The 16,659-nt window shown below is 46.2% G+C and overlaps 1 protein-coding gene across 2 annotated transcripts in view; it reads left to right on the top strand.

Annotated features, from left to right (window-relative positions):
• The window catches only part of LOC147107297 (cilia- and flagella-associated protein 47-like), a 797,073-nt gene that overhangs the window by 637,451 nt on the left and 142,963 nt on the right, over positions 1-16,659 (top strand). For both annotated transcript variants that reach the window (XM_086006182.1, XM_086006181.1), the window contains 3 exons: positions 1,166-1,273; positions 6,581-6,692; positions 7,890-7,994. In XM_086006182.1, coding sequence (XP_085862308.1) covers positions 1,166-1,273; positions 6,581-6,692; positions 7,890-7,994 — 325 coding nt within the window. The remainder of the gene's footprint in view (positions 1-1,165; positions 1,274-6,580; positions 6,693-7,889; positions 7,995-16,659) is intronic.

The following is a 16,659-nucleotide window of genomic DNA, read 5'->3' as shown; positions in this document are numbered from 1 at the left end:
ACATGTAGAGTAGAGATTATAAACTTCTTGTACCTTCTTTGAAGTTTTTCAGGATGATTTTCTGCACACAAGGGATATTTGAATGCTTGTATTGGTGGATAAAATGGGCAAAATATTCCAAACTATTATGGTCCTCCTGAAGCCATTTACAGTCCTCAATTGTTGTTTGCCGTCCCCCTTATTTTTTGTTGTAAAGAAATGTCAATATTGTGCTCCTCATGCCCGAGTCAAAATCATCTATATGTACTGAGAAGAAAAGTGAACCCAGCACTGATCACTTCCAATCTGAAATGCACACTTCTCCAATGTGAGCAACAACTATTAATCCTATTTCTTTGATTTCTGTTCATCAACCAGCTTTCTATCCACACTGCTATATTTCTTCTTATATAATCTGGCTGACATTTTGTAATAAGCTTGCTACAATAGAAAGGATCCTTCTATTTCAAATGTTCATATGTTGGCAAGAGTTGAAATAAGCAGGCAACATATGCATTACATCTCATTGATTGTCATGACTATTTCAGACAATAAAATTGGGCACTATCACCAAAATATGTAATGATACATTGCACATTTAAGAACATAAGAACATAAGAAATAGGAGCAGGAGCAGGCCAATTGGCCCCTCGAGCCTGCTCCGCCATTCAATAAGATCATGGCTGATCTGATCCTAACCGCCAATCCACTATCACAGAACCATCTCCTGAATCTAACAGAATTAGACACACGAAATAGGAGCAGGATCAGGCTACACGGCCCCTGGGCCCGCTCCGCTACCCACAGGGCCATGACCGATCCGAACCTAGACTCATGTCCAAATTCCTGCCCGCTCCCCGTAACCCTTAATTCCCTTTACTTCTAGGAAACTGTCTATTTCTGTTTTAAATTTATGTAATGATGTAGCTTCTACAGCTTTTTGGGGCAGCATATTCCATGGACCTACCACCCTCTGAGTGAAGTAGTTCCTCCTCATCTCAGTTTTGAAAGAGCAGCCCCTTATTCTAAGACTATGCCCCCTAGTTCTAGTTTCACCCATCATCAGGAACATCTTCCCTGCATCCACCCGATCCAACCCCTTCACAATTTAGAATAACAAAAGCTTGTCTGTTGTTTGATTTTTGATTAGTGAAAAAATAGATTTCCTATTTGTTCTTATTTGCAGTGTCACCTTCCACTCAGACCTCATAGGAGAGTTTTGGTATGAACTAGACCTCATTGCAATGAAGCCAACACCAATAACACTTCCAGAGCTGCAGTGTGAGTTGGGAAAGTAAGTACCCTGCTGCATAACAAACTATTTCTAAGTAGTGAAAACTGTAAACCCCAGCAAGTATCCTACATAAAGATATCTATTGATTTCTTATCATTACTTTTGTGTGGCAGATTCATTATGAATTTCATAACTGAGCACCAGTTGGAAAACAGTAGGATACATCTATATAATTATATTGAAAGTGCATATAGTGCGCATTTCTTCTGTCACACTTCCTGTAACACTTTCTGGTCACACCTATTGCCATCATGCATGTCTGTCATGCTTTTCTATCACATTGAAGTTTTAAATTTTACTTACTTCTGATTGAGTCCTCTATGTGTAGTCTTCAAGATAGGTGTTGCTGAAGCACACTTAGCTCTGAGAACTCTTGAGCTCCATCCAAATGTAACCTGCTCTGGAGTGCTTCCTACTACTTCAAAAAAAAAAATCCTGTTGGCATCTTTTAAGTCGAAGAACATGGACACTAAAGAAGGAGAGATTAGGAGAGGTGACCAGAAGCTTGCTCAGTGAGTTAGGTTTTGAGTTGAAGAGGGATAAAGACAGGTGGAGGAGTTCAGAGAGGGAATTTCAGAAAGTGGCACCTAGCCAGCTGAAGGCACAGTCACCAGTGGTGGGGTGAAGAGAGTGAAGATTCATAAGATGTTAGAGTCAGAAGAATGGAGAGTTCAGGGAGAGGGGATGTTTTAGAGCTGGAGGAGGTTATAGAGATAGGGAGGGGCAAGGCCATGGTGAGATTTATAGACAAGTATTAAAATGCGAGGCATTGGTTCACTGGAAACCAATGTAGATCAACAAGGTCCTCGGCACTCTTCCACAAACCAAAAATACTGCACACATAACTTTAATGCAACCAGATTGGTAGTGACAAAAGATCTCCATCTTTTTTTCACTGTGCATCCGCTTCATGCCTGCAATTCTGCCCCATTTTAATCCTAATCGCCAGCTTCTCCTCCATGTTCCCCCAGTTGCAGGAGACTGTGAGGTGACTGCATTCCTGCAGGAACCTTTGGGACTGAGATGGCCTTTGCCTGAGGGCAGCTGAGGCCCCAAAGCATCTGCTGCAGGCTGCATCAACTGTGCCGGTGCAAGGGCAGCCTGGCCCTGGCTGCTTTCTGCCACATGCACAGGAATCTGAGGTGGCTAGTAGGAGGGCATACATGTGGTACTATCCTGGGGAGACATCATCGTCATGGGAACGCACACTTGCGAGAAGCAGTGGGAAAACTGCCCGAAAGTTAATAATCAGATTGTTGAATCCCAGTGCTCCCATACCCTAAGACCACTCTCCCATCACTACTAGCCCTCCCATCTCTACTAACCCTCCCTCCCGGGACCAACCTCCCAATACTACCAAGCTATATGACCCTCCCAATTTGCAGTACTACTACATGTCATGTGTGCAACCTACCTCCTACCTACGATAGCAAAATACTGCAGATGCTGGAAATCCGAAATAACAACAGAAAATGCTGGAAAATCTCAGCAGGCCAGGCAACATCCATGGAGAGAGAAATAGAGTCAACGTTTCGGGTCAAAACCCTTTATTTTGACCCGAAACGTTGACTCTAATTTCTCTCCACGGATGTTGCCTGGCCTGCTGAGTTTTTCCAGCATTTTCTGTTATTTCTACCTCCTACCTACCTGCATTCTGGAACTTCATCCTATCTATACTGAGTTTATAAAAAAGGTCAGAGATAAAATTAACTCTGTAGTTTAAAACAAACATATAATAATATTCAAGGTCACTGATTTACACTTTCCACACATTTACACTTTCTGCAGAATTAGACACATATAATCATGGCATTTAACCACAAAACAGGAACTGAGAAAATAGCTCAAAAAGTTCTAGAATTTGACCAACAGCCTAACAGGACAACAGCAACAACAACAAGTTGCATTTATATCGTACCTTTAACATGGTAAAAACGTCCCAAGGCGCTTCACAGCAGTGTTATCAGACAAAACTTTAAACCGAACCACATGAGGAGAAATTAGGGCAGGTGACCAAAAGCTTGGTCAAAGAAGTAGGCCTAGAAATTCAGTGGGCTGCGCCACCCATTAGCGCCTTAAGAGGGCGCTAAGTGGGTCGCAAGCCACTGGCCATGCCTCCCGCTAAATTCAGCGGGACGCTAGTGGTGGTGCTAGCCGTTAGCGCTGTGCCGCTACCGATGATGTCATCGGTGTACGCAGCGCCCCGCTGACACCCCGACCGCGATATTTAGATGCGCCCCCTGATTTAACGCCGGATGCTATGTGCGACCGGTTCAGGGGGGCCTACCTGCGGCGGTGGAGGCGCAAATTAAAGGAGAGGTGCGGGGTGGCCATTTTTGTTGCTGGCCGCCTGCCAGCACCTCTCTGCGCTGCCGTCCCCGGCCTCCTGAGTTCCCCCCCCGTGGAGTGCCGACTGTGTTCCAAGAGCCCGGCACTTCTCCTCGGTGCCGGGCTCTTATGCCGGCACTCGCGATCCTCGGGGGCCCAGCTGGGCCCCAGATCGCGCTGAACAAGGCCCCTCCCCTTTAAGAAGGGGAGGAAGGCCTGCAGTACCGCAGCGTGACACGCTGCGGCACGTTGCACAGCGATATTCAGTCGCAGCGCCCCAAAAGGGATGCGGGGCGCCTCCAGTAGCGCCGCGCTTCCCTTTGGGGCGCTCCAACTGAATTTCCGGCGGGCGGCCGCGAGTGCTTCCGGGGCGCTACCTGGCGAGGCTGGCGCCCCAAACGGGGCTATAGTCAATTTCTAGGCCGTAGTTTCTAAGGAGCGTCTTAAAGGAGGAGAGAGAGGTAGAGAGGCGGAGGGGTTTAGGGAGGGAATTCCAGAGCTTAGGGCCTCGGCAGCTGAAGGCACAGCCACCAATGGTTGAGTGATTAAAATCAGGGATGATCAAGAGGCCAGAATTAGAAGAACACAGATATCTCGAGCGGTTGTGGGGCTTCAGGAGATTACAGAGCTAGGGAGGGGGCGAGGCCATGGAGGGATTTTAAAACAAGGATGAGAATTTTAAAATCGAGGCGCTGCTTAACCAAGAGCCAGTGTAGGTCAGTGAGCACAGGGGTGATGGGTAAATGGGACTTGGTGCGAGTCAGTGGAGTCAGTGGCTAGGGAATGGAGTTTGTGGCAGGGACCGAAGACAATGGGTTCAGTTAGAGTACTGTGTGCAGTATTGAGATTCAGTAGGATGCTGCCTGGTTAAGGAACTACAAAGAGGACGTGAAAAATTGGGTCTCTTTCATTAGAACAATGCAGATTACAGTGTGATATGATAGAAGTGTTTAAAATGAGGGAAGGATTTAGACAGGATAGATAGAAGCAGACTGTTTCTCGTGGCTGAAGGGTCTAGAATGAAGGGCCAGAGATACAAGATGAAATGTAAAAGAGAGGAAGAGAAACTTATTTACACAGAGAGTTGTGAGGCTATAGAATTCACTTCCAGGCTTGCTGGTTGAGACAAACTATGTCAACATTCAAGAGGTGGATGAAAGAAAGGGGATAAAGGGATATGGGAACAGGGCAGGTAAATGCAATTGGGGCTATTGCTCGCAAGGAGGGTCAATGCTAACATGGACTAGTTGGGCCAAATGGTCTGTTTCCATGTTGTAACTTCTATGTATTCAGAGAAATTATTGTTACGAATTGCTTTATGACTCAGGAGAAAATATAGCTGAATTATACATACTGAGTTCTAGGTCTGAGGTTAGACATATGTGATTATGCTCCATTTAACCTAAAAAGAAAGACCCAAGAGATTCATTAAAAATGAAGAAAGGATTATTTGTGGAAAATGTACTCGTTTTAATGAAAGAAAAGGGCTTATAATGAAATCGGGCTGGATTTATGTGCATAGGGTATGGTAGTGTAGTGGTTATGTTACTGGACTAGTAATCCAAAGGCCTGGACTATAATCCACAAAATGTGAGCATGAGGATAAGAGTGAATTCCTTTTGAAAAATGAGTAGAGCCAGGACACAAATCATTTCAACTCAGATACACTGACCTCTACGTCTGATTCTCTGATCCTCACCACCCTGAAGCAAAGCTGCCTTGCAAAGTTTACCTTTACATCTATAAACATTCTCATCGAGAATTTCCTCAGGGGTTCAGCCGCTGTAACTTCAGTGGAAGAGTGACAAAAAGACCCCGGATACACAACATAAATGGGATTTCCACCACAGTTACGGTGGGTGATCGGGAGATCCCCTGAGTACACCTGGCACCTGTACCTGAACTAACTGGCCGGCTTGGTAATCAAAAGTACACAATATGTTTTTCCCCAAATGTGGTCAATAACTTTCTAAAGTGAACTTGAAATCGCACATGCAAATATGACACGTGGCCATAAATTCTGACTTGTGACTTCAATGAGTTAACAACTTCATTGGAGGATTCCCCTGATGAGTTTCTCCAGTGAATTACTGAGCTATACAGACCACAAAGGTCCCAGATCGATCCTTAGCTTGTGACTAGTTAGCTGTTCATGGGTAAGGTTAGAGAGGGGAAAATCAGCCAAAGCTTCTGCTCCTGTTTGCTTCAGTCACCCTGTTAGAAGTGTGTGTCTGTCTTATAAGAGGATCAGGCTCTGCTGTGATGTCTCTGCAGTTAAATAGCAAATCAACACTAACTGTAAAGCATTACACGTGACTAATGGGCATTTTAGGTGAGATAACAGAGGGAAACTGGCACCTATGGAATTGTAACCCAGCCATACCTTCAGGAGAGGAGAGTGCAGTAAATAGGCAACAAAGTAGGGTAGAATAAAATGTCTTAAATTCTAACCAGTCTTACAACTGGCATCCTTCCATCACCTTTGCATAGTGGGAAGTTTACTGTACCTCTTTTTTTTCTGTAGATGGCTTTGCATCTGTTCTCACTTTAAGATAAGATCAATTTAAAAAGCATAATGAAAAAAGCATGGTGGGAATTTTCCACTTATTCCTGTATAATTCCAAACAACTGCTGAGCATCTGCACCATGTCAAAATATCTAGCAATAACAACACAAGTGCACCAGCATAAAATAAGTACAAGGAGGCAATTCAATAGATGTTAAACTGTAAAAAAGTAATTGGCTGTTCTAATTTAAAATGGCATTTTTACATCTCAGTACATTTTTTATGACGTTTTGACCATTATTTCAACAACTTTTTGTGTTTACACTTTTAATGTATATGGTGAAAATTCTGCTAAAAACTGCAGACTAGGTGAATTACTTACTGATGTGTTTAAGATATCTGCTATTTTTTGATCTAAACTAAAGAATTATTTCTGTGCAATAACTGTGGCTATGTGACAACTCTTTCTGCAGATGGACTCGTCAGTTCATCCCTCTGGCTAATTCTACTGTTGAGACTCTGAAATTGGAAATAGTCAACAGTAACCCAGGAGTTTTCTCATTGGAGTTTGATCCGAGAAAACTTGTGAGTATCTGGATAAAGTGATCGTATGATCATAGCATTTGTTTTTTTAGAGCTATGAAATTCACAGATAAAGAACTCGTTTGGTCTTGCAGCCAGGTCCTGGGAGTTAAACTCCTCTCATTCATCTCTTCAGCCACCTCTTCCCATTGTCTTCGGAAGTGTTGTCTAGAGGGCTTTCTGTCCCCCAGAGGATCACATTCTCCCTCCTCCTGTTGACTGCCTGCACATGGGCCTGAAAAGCTACATCAGAGAATCTGGGTGCCCTATCTGTAGCTTTTGTATCCATTCTTGCCCTTAGAAAACTTTTCCTGCTGCCTGCAGCCAGAGTGCACCTCCCCTTTAAGAGGTGCAGGTTGCCTTTAAATGGCGTAAGTGACACTGAATTTCCACCCTTCCAAACAGGCGTGCAGGCAATAAGTAGAATTGGCAGCATGCCTGCCTTATGATAATGACCTCCCAGCGCGAATTTTATGTGGTCCCTGCGACCACAGGCACATGAGGTGCCCTGCCCCGTCCACTTTTTTCAGAGGCGCGATCAAATTTCTAGGCCATAGAGTTTCCATTGAGCCACTGGAACAGCTCAATGTGCATTTTAAATGTAAACTATGTTTAAGTGTAGCAGAAGAGACTATTATGACATCATTGTAAAAAAAAAAATTTTTCAAATACCATCTGTTCCGAATTATCACATTATCTCAGCAAAGTATAAAAATATCCTAAGAAGATGATACCACTACATGTGGTCTACTTTAATTTGCACCATGAACATACTGAACATGGCATGATGAATACTTTAAGACGATTTAACACAGAAAAAAAGGATGTAGAAAATGTTCAGCACGGGCTCTGAAGGACATTCATTGCTCGGCCAGGGACGCACCATATCCAGGTCCTGGCTGATTTCCCTGCGGCCTCGCTGCACTTCTAGCCAGACATGTACTCAGCGCGTACTCACCCGTGGGGACCCGAATTTCTGGCCCAATGTATTTCTGCATATATGGCCATAACATTCTGAGATTCTGTGTAAAAATGCCAGATCTTTTGGTCCTAGCAGACCTTCTGTGCTGACCATGAAGAATTTAAGTAGCAGCCTCCACTAATCACACAAAATGTCCATACAGTCAATATAGTACATTAAAGGAACTAGGCTATAAAACTCAGTATTGATTTTATGTTTTTATTTCTTCCTGTTCACAGTTAATTGTGAATGCTCAGTCTACAACTGAAGTACCTGTTCAATTCTCTCCCTCAACACTTGGAAAAGCCAATCATTGCGCAACTATTATCTTCAAGTGTCCTCAGGTATGTCTTTTTAATTCTCTTCACAATCTATATTAATGATCTGGATGAAGGGGTTGGGGGAACTGTCTGCAAGCTCACAGATGACACAAATAGCTATGGTAATGTTGGAGCCTTGGATGAGGAAACAAAAAGACTATAATCAAATCTAGATGCAAAGGGGAATGGCATTTAATATAGATTATGCACATAGGCAGGGCTAACACCTAGCATTATTATGTCATGCAGTTTTCTGAACTAAAGTCTTGAGTGGGAAAGAGACCTATGCGTTATAATGCATGAGTCTCTAAAGGTTCACAACCAGTGCCCTGAAGCTATAGCAATAGCAGATACAGTATTAGGATGAAAAGAAAAATACTACAGAAATACTGCTGGAAATCGGAATAAAAACAGAAAATGTTGAAAACGAAGTCATTGATCTGCAACATTAACCCTACCTTCCTCTCTCCACAGGTGCTGCCTGACCTGCTGAGTGTTTGTAGCATTTTCTGTTTTTATACAGTATTAGGCTGTATTACTTGGATGATCCAGTAAAATACAAAAAGCACTATGGTATCCTTGTACTAGACCTTAGTTAGGCCTCATCTAGAATACTGTGTCCAATTTTGGTCCATTCACATGATGGGTGATTTAGAGCCCCTGGAAAAAGTTCAGAAGAGGTCCACTAGATTGAAATGCAGCTTAAAAGTCCTTAGTTAGCACAATAGGCTTGAAGAGCTGGGTCGTACTACAAGGTTGTCTGTATCAGTCAAAGGTACCACTACCTTGAAATTCTTTGCAAGTGGATTTTTCCAGACACCGTCTGGTGATCTATGCCACATTAGCTCGGCAACAGCTCGCTAATGAATAAAAAATGTCACTGATGCTCTCTTTAGGCAGGTGACACACTTCATTTCTTTACATATTGAACCAGAAAAACAAAGAGAGAGGGCTATCCAATTATACAGACTGGTAGGTTTCCCACAGGTGCAAGGAACAGCTGACAGAATCCATGTGGCACTCGAAATCTCCTATGAGAACCCCCTAAATTTCATGAATAGGATAGGCTCTCATTCCATTGATGTGCAGCTAGTATATGATGCAAAACATTTTATCCTGCATGTTAATGCCCCCTGCACACAAAATAAAGGCACTTCACACCTGCCTGTTCCCCCCCACCACCCTCACAAAAACTTCTGCTTATATATTGAGGGATGAACATTGGCCAGCACATTTGGGATAACTCTCCTGCTCTACTTTGAAATAGTACTGTGGGATCTTTTACATCCTCCTGAGAGACCAGCTGGGGCCTCGCTTCAACATCTCATCTGAAAGACGGCATCTATGACAGTGCAGCACTCCCTCAGTGTCTGGACGTGAACCCACAACCTGTTGACTCAGAGGCGACCATGCTACCAACTGAGCCACAGCTGACATGAGCTGATGAAGCAGTGATAGCTATCACTCTGGAAGTCACCACTGTCCACAGGACCTCTTCCTGGACAATCACTCTCTCCAGGTTGTTCCTTATATTGTGAGGAACTTACTGCAATGTGTCGCAGATGTGTATAGTGGACTTCTCCAACTTCTTCATGATCTCAACCATGGAAACCATCTCCACTGCCTGCACAGGAGATCTCTGCTCCATAGTGATTGTTCTTTTGAAGACTGGGCCCCTAAGATCTGGGTTCCTAAGCCCTTCTGCCACGGGCAGTTGTTTCCCCAACCTACGTGGAACTGGAAATTGGGCAGTTTCAATAATGGGTGGCTAATATGCAATGCCAGTTTTACATCCTGTTGGAAAGTTGAAAATCTACCCCAGTGTCAGTTGCTCTTGAAGAAATTATGGATGAATGTAAGAGGAGTGCAATACTTTGAAAGCACACATGTGATGACCCTTTACCTGCCTTCATCAGCCTCCTTGTGCCATCTCAGCTCTGACCTCACTCGCTCTCATAGCGGCTGGAATTTTCTGGGGTCCGTGCGTGCACGATTGGAGGTGGGTCGGGTAGGAAATTTGAAATATCTTGCAGCAGGTCGAGAACCCGCTGTCATCCCGCCCCCATGTGCCTTTTCCTCGGATGAGTTTGCCAGCGCAGCAGCAACCCAAATGGCAGAGGCGGGCAAGTTAATTTAAATCATTGGCCCAGAAATTCGGGTCGGTGGCTTCCCGCGGGTGTAAGCCCCCGACCTGCACTTACCTTGCGCGCCAGCCGTTGAGCTGTAGGGCCCCATGGAATTCCGACCCGGGGTCTGGTCCAGCTGCCGGCGCGCAGTGCTTGCGTATCCCAGGGGCGCAGTTAGTTCGATGCGTCCCCTGGGATCACGTGGGCCGTGGGCAGCCAATCGGAGCAGGGAATGCTCCATTCATAAGTCTGACAGGAAGTGCTGTCAAGACTTATAAATACTACGGCCCCAAAATAGCACTAAACCTTCAAATAAATTTTAAAAAAACACATTTTTTAAATAAACTATAAATTACATGAAATAACTATTTTAAACAATAATTTAAATTTTTGAAAAAAATACAGTAATTTTATTTTCTAACAGGGTTAAAAATAAACTTACCTTGCTTTAAAGTATTTAAAAATAATAAACCTGTGGAAAAAATGTTTTAATTTTAATTAATTCACCACTTACCTTGTAAAGAGCAGGCCTTACGCCTGCTTTTTACATTTCTAACTTCTGCAGGCTTACGTTCCCGGAGAAACCTGTAAAAAAAAAACAAAGTTTGATGTGCACGCACAGCCTCCCCCGCGCACGCGTTCGACCTCTGAACCCCTTCGTTCAGAGGAACAGAAGTGCCGGTTTCCCGCGCATGCGCAGTGCATGCAGGAAACCGGCACTTCCATCGGGCTGACGGGTGAGTACCCCGTGCGTACTCACCCGTGGAGATCCGAAGTTCTGGGCCATTATTAGTTGCTTGTCAGACCCATAAGAGTCTTTTTAACCATACCTTTCAAATTTCACTGGATGACCACAGGAATCACACAAGCTCAGGAACCATGTCTGTCAACCTCAGGTGGAAGTTGAGTGACCATTGATCCAGCTGATTAGTGCACAGCATGGAAAGTACAATAAAAACTCCCACCTCACTGCTGATCACTTTCCTCAGGCCAAAGCTCTTGCTGAATGCATGGCCAGCACAGATTTAGCTTTCTAGAGGCTGCAAGTGTTTCCAGCAAAGTCGACATCCAGCGTCACCTCATTGGTAGAACCTATCACATTAATGACAGATTGCTTCTGCCATCTCTACTTGACCTGCCATCTATTCCATCAGCATGGGTACCATTTATACTCTCTCACCATGGTCCTCAGAATCGGACCACGATGAGCCCCAACACCAGCAGCACCAGGCACACCAGCAGCACCAACAGCAATACCACCAACCTTCTCCTCAACCACCTGATACTGCAGCACACCAGAGGCAATACCCCCAACACAGGGTATACAGGCAGAGGATGAGCTTCCTCAAAATGACTGAGCAGCAGTGCCAAAGGAGGCTCAGGCTATCGCACCAGGTTGTTGCAGACATTTGCAGAGACCTGGAGCAAGACCTGCAGCCCAGAGGAGCGGGTGGACACTCCTTACCAGTGGTTGTCAAAGTCACCAGCGCCCTCAACTTCTTTGCCTCAGGCTCCTTCCAGGGATCTGCAGCAGACATTTGTGGCAGTCAGTTTAACATCAGAGGTAGGAAAAATAATGGAATCCCTACTAAAGGAGAAAATAGAAGAACATCTAGAAACCAAAAATATAATAATGAATAGTCAGCATGAATTTCAAAAGGGAAAGTCTTCCTTGACAACAACAACAACAACTTGTATTTTGGATGACCTCAAGTTTACGTAGGGTGGAATGTGGGAGGCCAGCCAGGAGTGCATTGGAATAATCAAGTCTAGAGGTAACAAAGGCACGGATGAGGGTTTCAGCAGCAGGTGAGCCGAGGCAGGGGCAGAGACGGGCGATGTTATGGAGGTGGAAATAGGCGATTTTAGTTATGCCACGGATATGTGGTCGGAAGCTCATTTCAGGGTCAAATATAACACCAAGGTTGCGAACAGTCTAGTTCAGCTTCAGACAGATGCTAGGGAGAGGGATGGAGTCGGTGGCTAGGGAATGGAGTTATTGGTGGGGCCCGAAGACAATGGCTTCAGTCGTCCCAATATTTAATTGGAGAAAATTTCTGCTCATCCAGTACTGGATGTTGGACAAGCAGTGCATCAATTTAGAGACAGTGGAGGGGCCGAGGGAAGTGGTGCTGAGGCAGAGCTGGGTGTCGTCAGCATACATGTGGAAACCTCATTGAATTTTTTGAAGAGGTAACAGAGAGAGTAGACAATGGTAATGCAGTAGATGTAATTTATCTAGATTTTCCAAAGGCCTTCGATAAGGTGCCGCATAATAAACTGATGAACAAGGTCAGAGAATGCGGAGTCAGGGGACAGGTAGCAGAATGGATAGCTAGCTGGCTTCAAGACAGAAAGCAGAAAGTAGGGGTAAAGGGTAGCTATTCACAGTGGCAGAAGGCGGACAGTGGTGTTCCACAAGGATCAGTGCTGGGACCACTGTTGTTCACAATTTACATTAACAATTTAGATTTTGGAATCAAAAACACAATTTCTAAATTTGCGGATGACACCAAATTGGGGGGATAGTCAATACTGAGGAGGACTGCAACAAATTACAGGAGAACATTAATAAATTTGCAGATTGGGCATATAATTGGCAAATGAAGTTCAACACAGATAAATGTGAGGTATTACATTTTGGTAGGAAGAATAGGGAGGTCACTTATGACTTGGAGGGTGCGAGTCTAGGTGGGGTAGAGGAACAAAGAGATCTCGGAGTACAAACACACAAATCACTAAAAGTTGCGACACAGGTTAGCAAGGCCATAAAAAAAGCAAACCAAGCACTAGGGTTTACTTCTAGAGGTATAGAATTGAAAAGTAGGCAAGTTATGCTAAACCTGTATTGAACCTTGGCTAGACCACACTTGGAGTACTGCGTACAGTTCTGGTCGCCATATGATAAATAGGATATCGAGGAACTGGAGAGGGTGCAGAGAAGATTTACAAGGATGATACCAGAAATGCGAAGGTATACGTATCGGGAAAGGATGAACAGGCTGGGTCTCTTTTCTCTTGAAAAAAGAAGGCTGAGGGGTGACCTAATAGAAGTCTTTAAAATTATGAAAGGTTTTGATAGAGTGGATACAGAGAGAATGGGCTAAAAATTGAGTAGCGCCCCAATTGGGGTGCTAACTTTGCCGGGGAGTTAAAAGTAGCGCCCCAGAAAAATTAGCGTCCCCGCGCCGGAAATTGAGTGATTGTGCCCCAAGAGGGAAGTGGGGTGCTACTGGAAGCGCCCCGCATCCCTCTTGGGGTGCTGTGAGTCAATATTGTGGCGTTCTGCGGCACGTCGCGCCGCGGTATTGCAGGCCTTCCTCCCCTTCTTAAAGGGGAGGGGCCTTGTGCAGCGCGACCTGGGGCCCAGCTGGGCCCCCGGGGATCGGGAGTGCAGGCAAACGAGCCCGGCACTCAAGAAAAGTGCTGGGCTCTTGGAGCGCAGCCAGCACTCCGCGGGGGGGGCGTTTCAGGAGCTCTGGGACAGGAGCGCAGGCAGGTGCTGGCAGGCGGCCAGCAACAAGAATGGCTGCCCCGCACCTCGCCTTTAAATTGCGCCTCCCCGGCCGCAGGTACACCCCCCTGACCCCGTCGGACATAGCGTCAGGCCGTTAATCAGGGGGCGCTCCCGAAGATCGTGGCCAGGGCGTGAGCAGGGTGCTGTGCACGCTAATGACGTCATCGCCAGCGGCGCAGCGCCGCAGGGCAGTGCCGCGCCCGGGCGCTAGTTGCTTTGCATCCCGTTAGCGCCCTCTTAAGGCGCTAACGGGAGGCGCAACCAACTGAATTTTCCCCCCAATGTTTCCACTTGTGGGGAAGAGCATAACTAGAGGCCATCAATATAAGATAGTCACCAAGAAATCCAATAGGGAATTCAGGAGAAACTTCTTTACCTAGAGAGTGGTGAGAATATGGAACTCGCTACCATCGGGAGTGGTTGAAGCCAATAGTATAGATGCATTTAAGGAGCGGCTAGACAAGCATATGAGGGAGAAGGGAATCGAGGATTATACTGATAGATTTAGATGAGGAAAGACGGGAGGAGGCTCGAGTGGAACATAAACACCGGCATGGACTGGTTGGGCCGAATGGCCTGTTTCTGTGCTGTATATCTTATGTAATCCTATGTAATGTAATGTAAGGGCTTCCACTCCCTCAATGTGCAGCTCATCTGCAATCATAGGAAGATCATCATGCATGCAAATTCCCTGGCAGCTGCCATGACTCTTTCGTCCTGCGCCAGTCCAGCCTCCCTCATCTCTTCGCTCTTCCAAACACACTTTCCAGCTGGCTGCTTGGAGACAAGGGCTATCCAGTGAAGATGTGGTTCATGACACCCTTGAGGAGGCCAAGTACTGAGGCCCAGGAGAGATAAAATGAAAGCCACATTTCCACCAGATGTGTCACAGAGCAGACAATAAGCATGCTGAAAATGCGCTTCAGATGCCTTGAGAGATCTGGAGGAGCTCTTCACTATGCACCAGCCAAGGTCTCCAGAATCATCGTGATCTGCTGCGCCCTGCACAACATAGCGCAGCAGCGAGGATTAGCTGCATGAGGAGCAAGGCACTGAGCGCACAGTCTTTTCAGAGGAAGAGGAGGAGGCGCATCAACTGGAAGACTAGGAGGTGCAGGAGGAACCTGCAGTACCCACGTACATTGCTACCCAGGAGGCCAGGGATGGGCTCATCATGGCGGGATTTACTCAACTTTACGCATTACACCCATATGGCTGCTGCACGCTGCTCCAGGTTGGCACCACCCTACAGCAACACCATAAAGCATCCCTACAATGACCAAGCCATTCCTTTCACACTGACCACCAGTGCTGGCGGTAACGTTATGTCTCACCATTCACCCAAACTCACTAAGCCACTTCCAAAGGTGCACACAAATCTGTCCATGAACGGAAAGTGGTGAAAATAAAGATTTTTATGTGTGACATTACAGGAACGGAAACTTTACAGAATCATTTAACAAAACACCCAAGCGGCTACCCTTGTGAATCTACTTGTGTTTCATCTTTATCTTACGCGTGCTTCTACGAGGTGCTACACCTGTGGCTTCAGCAGAGGTAGAGGCAGCCTGCTCACTTCCCTGCTGCGACTGTTTAGACATTTTTGGCGGATGTCTACTGGGTTTTGGAGCCTCTGATGCCCTGCCAAAGTCTGCTCCTCCTTTGACTGTGCAGGGACAGAGTCGGTCATCGCGATCCGAGGAGGCATCTAGGGCTCTGACTGAGGGGGTGGCAATGGGGGAGAAGTGTGAGCGCTTGGAGAGGAGCCCCCACTTGCATGTCCCCTCTCACCAGCACCCATCTCATGGGCCACCCACATTTCCCTGCTATCAAGCTGCTGAAGAGCACCTTGCAGCACAGCAGTGGAGCCATGAGGACCCACATCTACATTGACATTACTCCAAGAGAGGAGGTCTATGAGCCTCTGCCATCTATTCTCCATAGAGTCCATGTGCTCCTGTGAGTGGCGCATTAGCTGCTCCATGCAGGTGGCCATCCTATCCATGGAAGAGCCTACAGTCGCCATCACCTGCTACATGGTGGTGCTAATGTTGGAGATGGACTCCTCCATTCTCTGCACATTTGCAGACATTGCGCTCGCAAAACCTGTCAAAGCCTCCTGCACCTCTTGCTGCACCTCCAGGAACGCCCTCTTTCAGGATGGCACCTGAGGCTCAGCGTCTGCATGCAGGTGAGCAGAGCTGGGAACGTCCTGCGCCCTCCGGCGAGGAGCCTCCTCTGCTGTTCCTGTCTCCACCATCTGCTCTTGCTCACTTGTGAGTTGTGAGACACCAGGTGACAACACTACTCTATCTCGCGTTGCACCCACCGAGGTGTGTGTACCTGCGCTGGTGCTGGGTGCGCTCATGTCTGGTGACGGTGCGCCCTCAGAGGCTGGAGGCTCCTCCTGAGGAGTCCTCTTCCTCTTCCTCCTGGACAGTGGCGGGTGGGTGCTCTTGATGGACCTGACCTGTGGGAGATGAGTTAGATATGTCATATGAAGAATGGGTACAGATACCATTATGCACATCCGAAAGCACAGTGTCAGTTTCCACATGTACGCTGACGACACCCAGCTCTACCTCACCACCACTTCTCTCAACCCCTCCACAGTCTCTAAAAGTTCTGGATGAGCAGAAATTTTCTCCAATTAAATATTAGGAAGACCGAAGCCATTGTTTTCGGTCCCCGCCACAAACTCCGCTCCCTGGGCACTGACTCCATCCCTCTCCCTAACATCTGTCTGAGGCTGAACCACACTGTTTGCAACCTTGGTGTCTTTGAAGGAAATAGTAACAGTGCATCGGTGGCATGGAAAATAGTTTTCCCCTGTATAAGCGCATGTATCCCATGGTGACAAGTGAAGCAGCTGCATTGTCCCTTTAAATGAACCGTTCTTCACGATTAGCATAACCCTTTGTGGCAGACAATGTGAGTTCTCAGAGTAGTTTTGAGTTAAATGGTGCTTTGTGGCTCAGAATTTCCCCTGTGGATAACTCAGTTTCCGTGACACCTAGGCAATGACAGAAAAATCACATGAAAGGTA

Source organism: Somniosus microcephalus, chromosome 14, assembly GCF_052327205.1.
Source record: "Somniosus microcephalus isolate GS21.2 chromosome 14, FLI_Smic_1.0, whole genome shotgun sequence".
In the NCBI taxonomy this organism is placed as follows: domain Eukaryota; kingdom Metazoa; phylum Chordata; class Chondrichthyes; order Squaliformes; family Somniosidae; genus Somniosus; species Somniosus microcephalus.
This window is presented reverse-complemented; position numbering and strand designations above follow the sequence as displayed.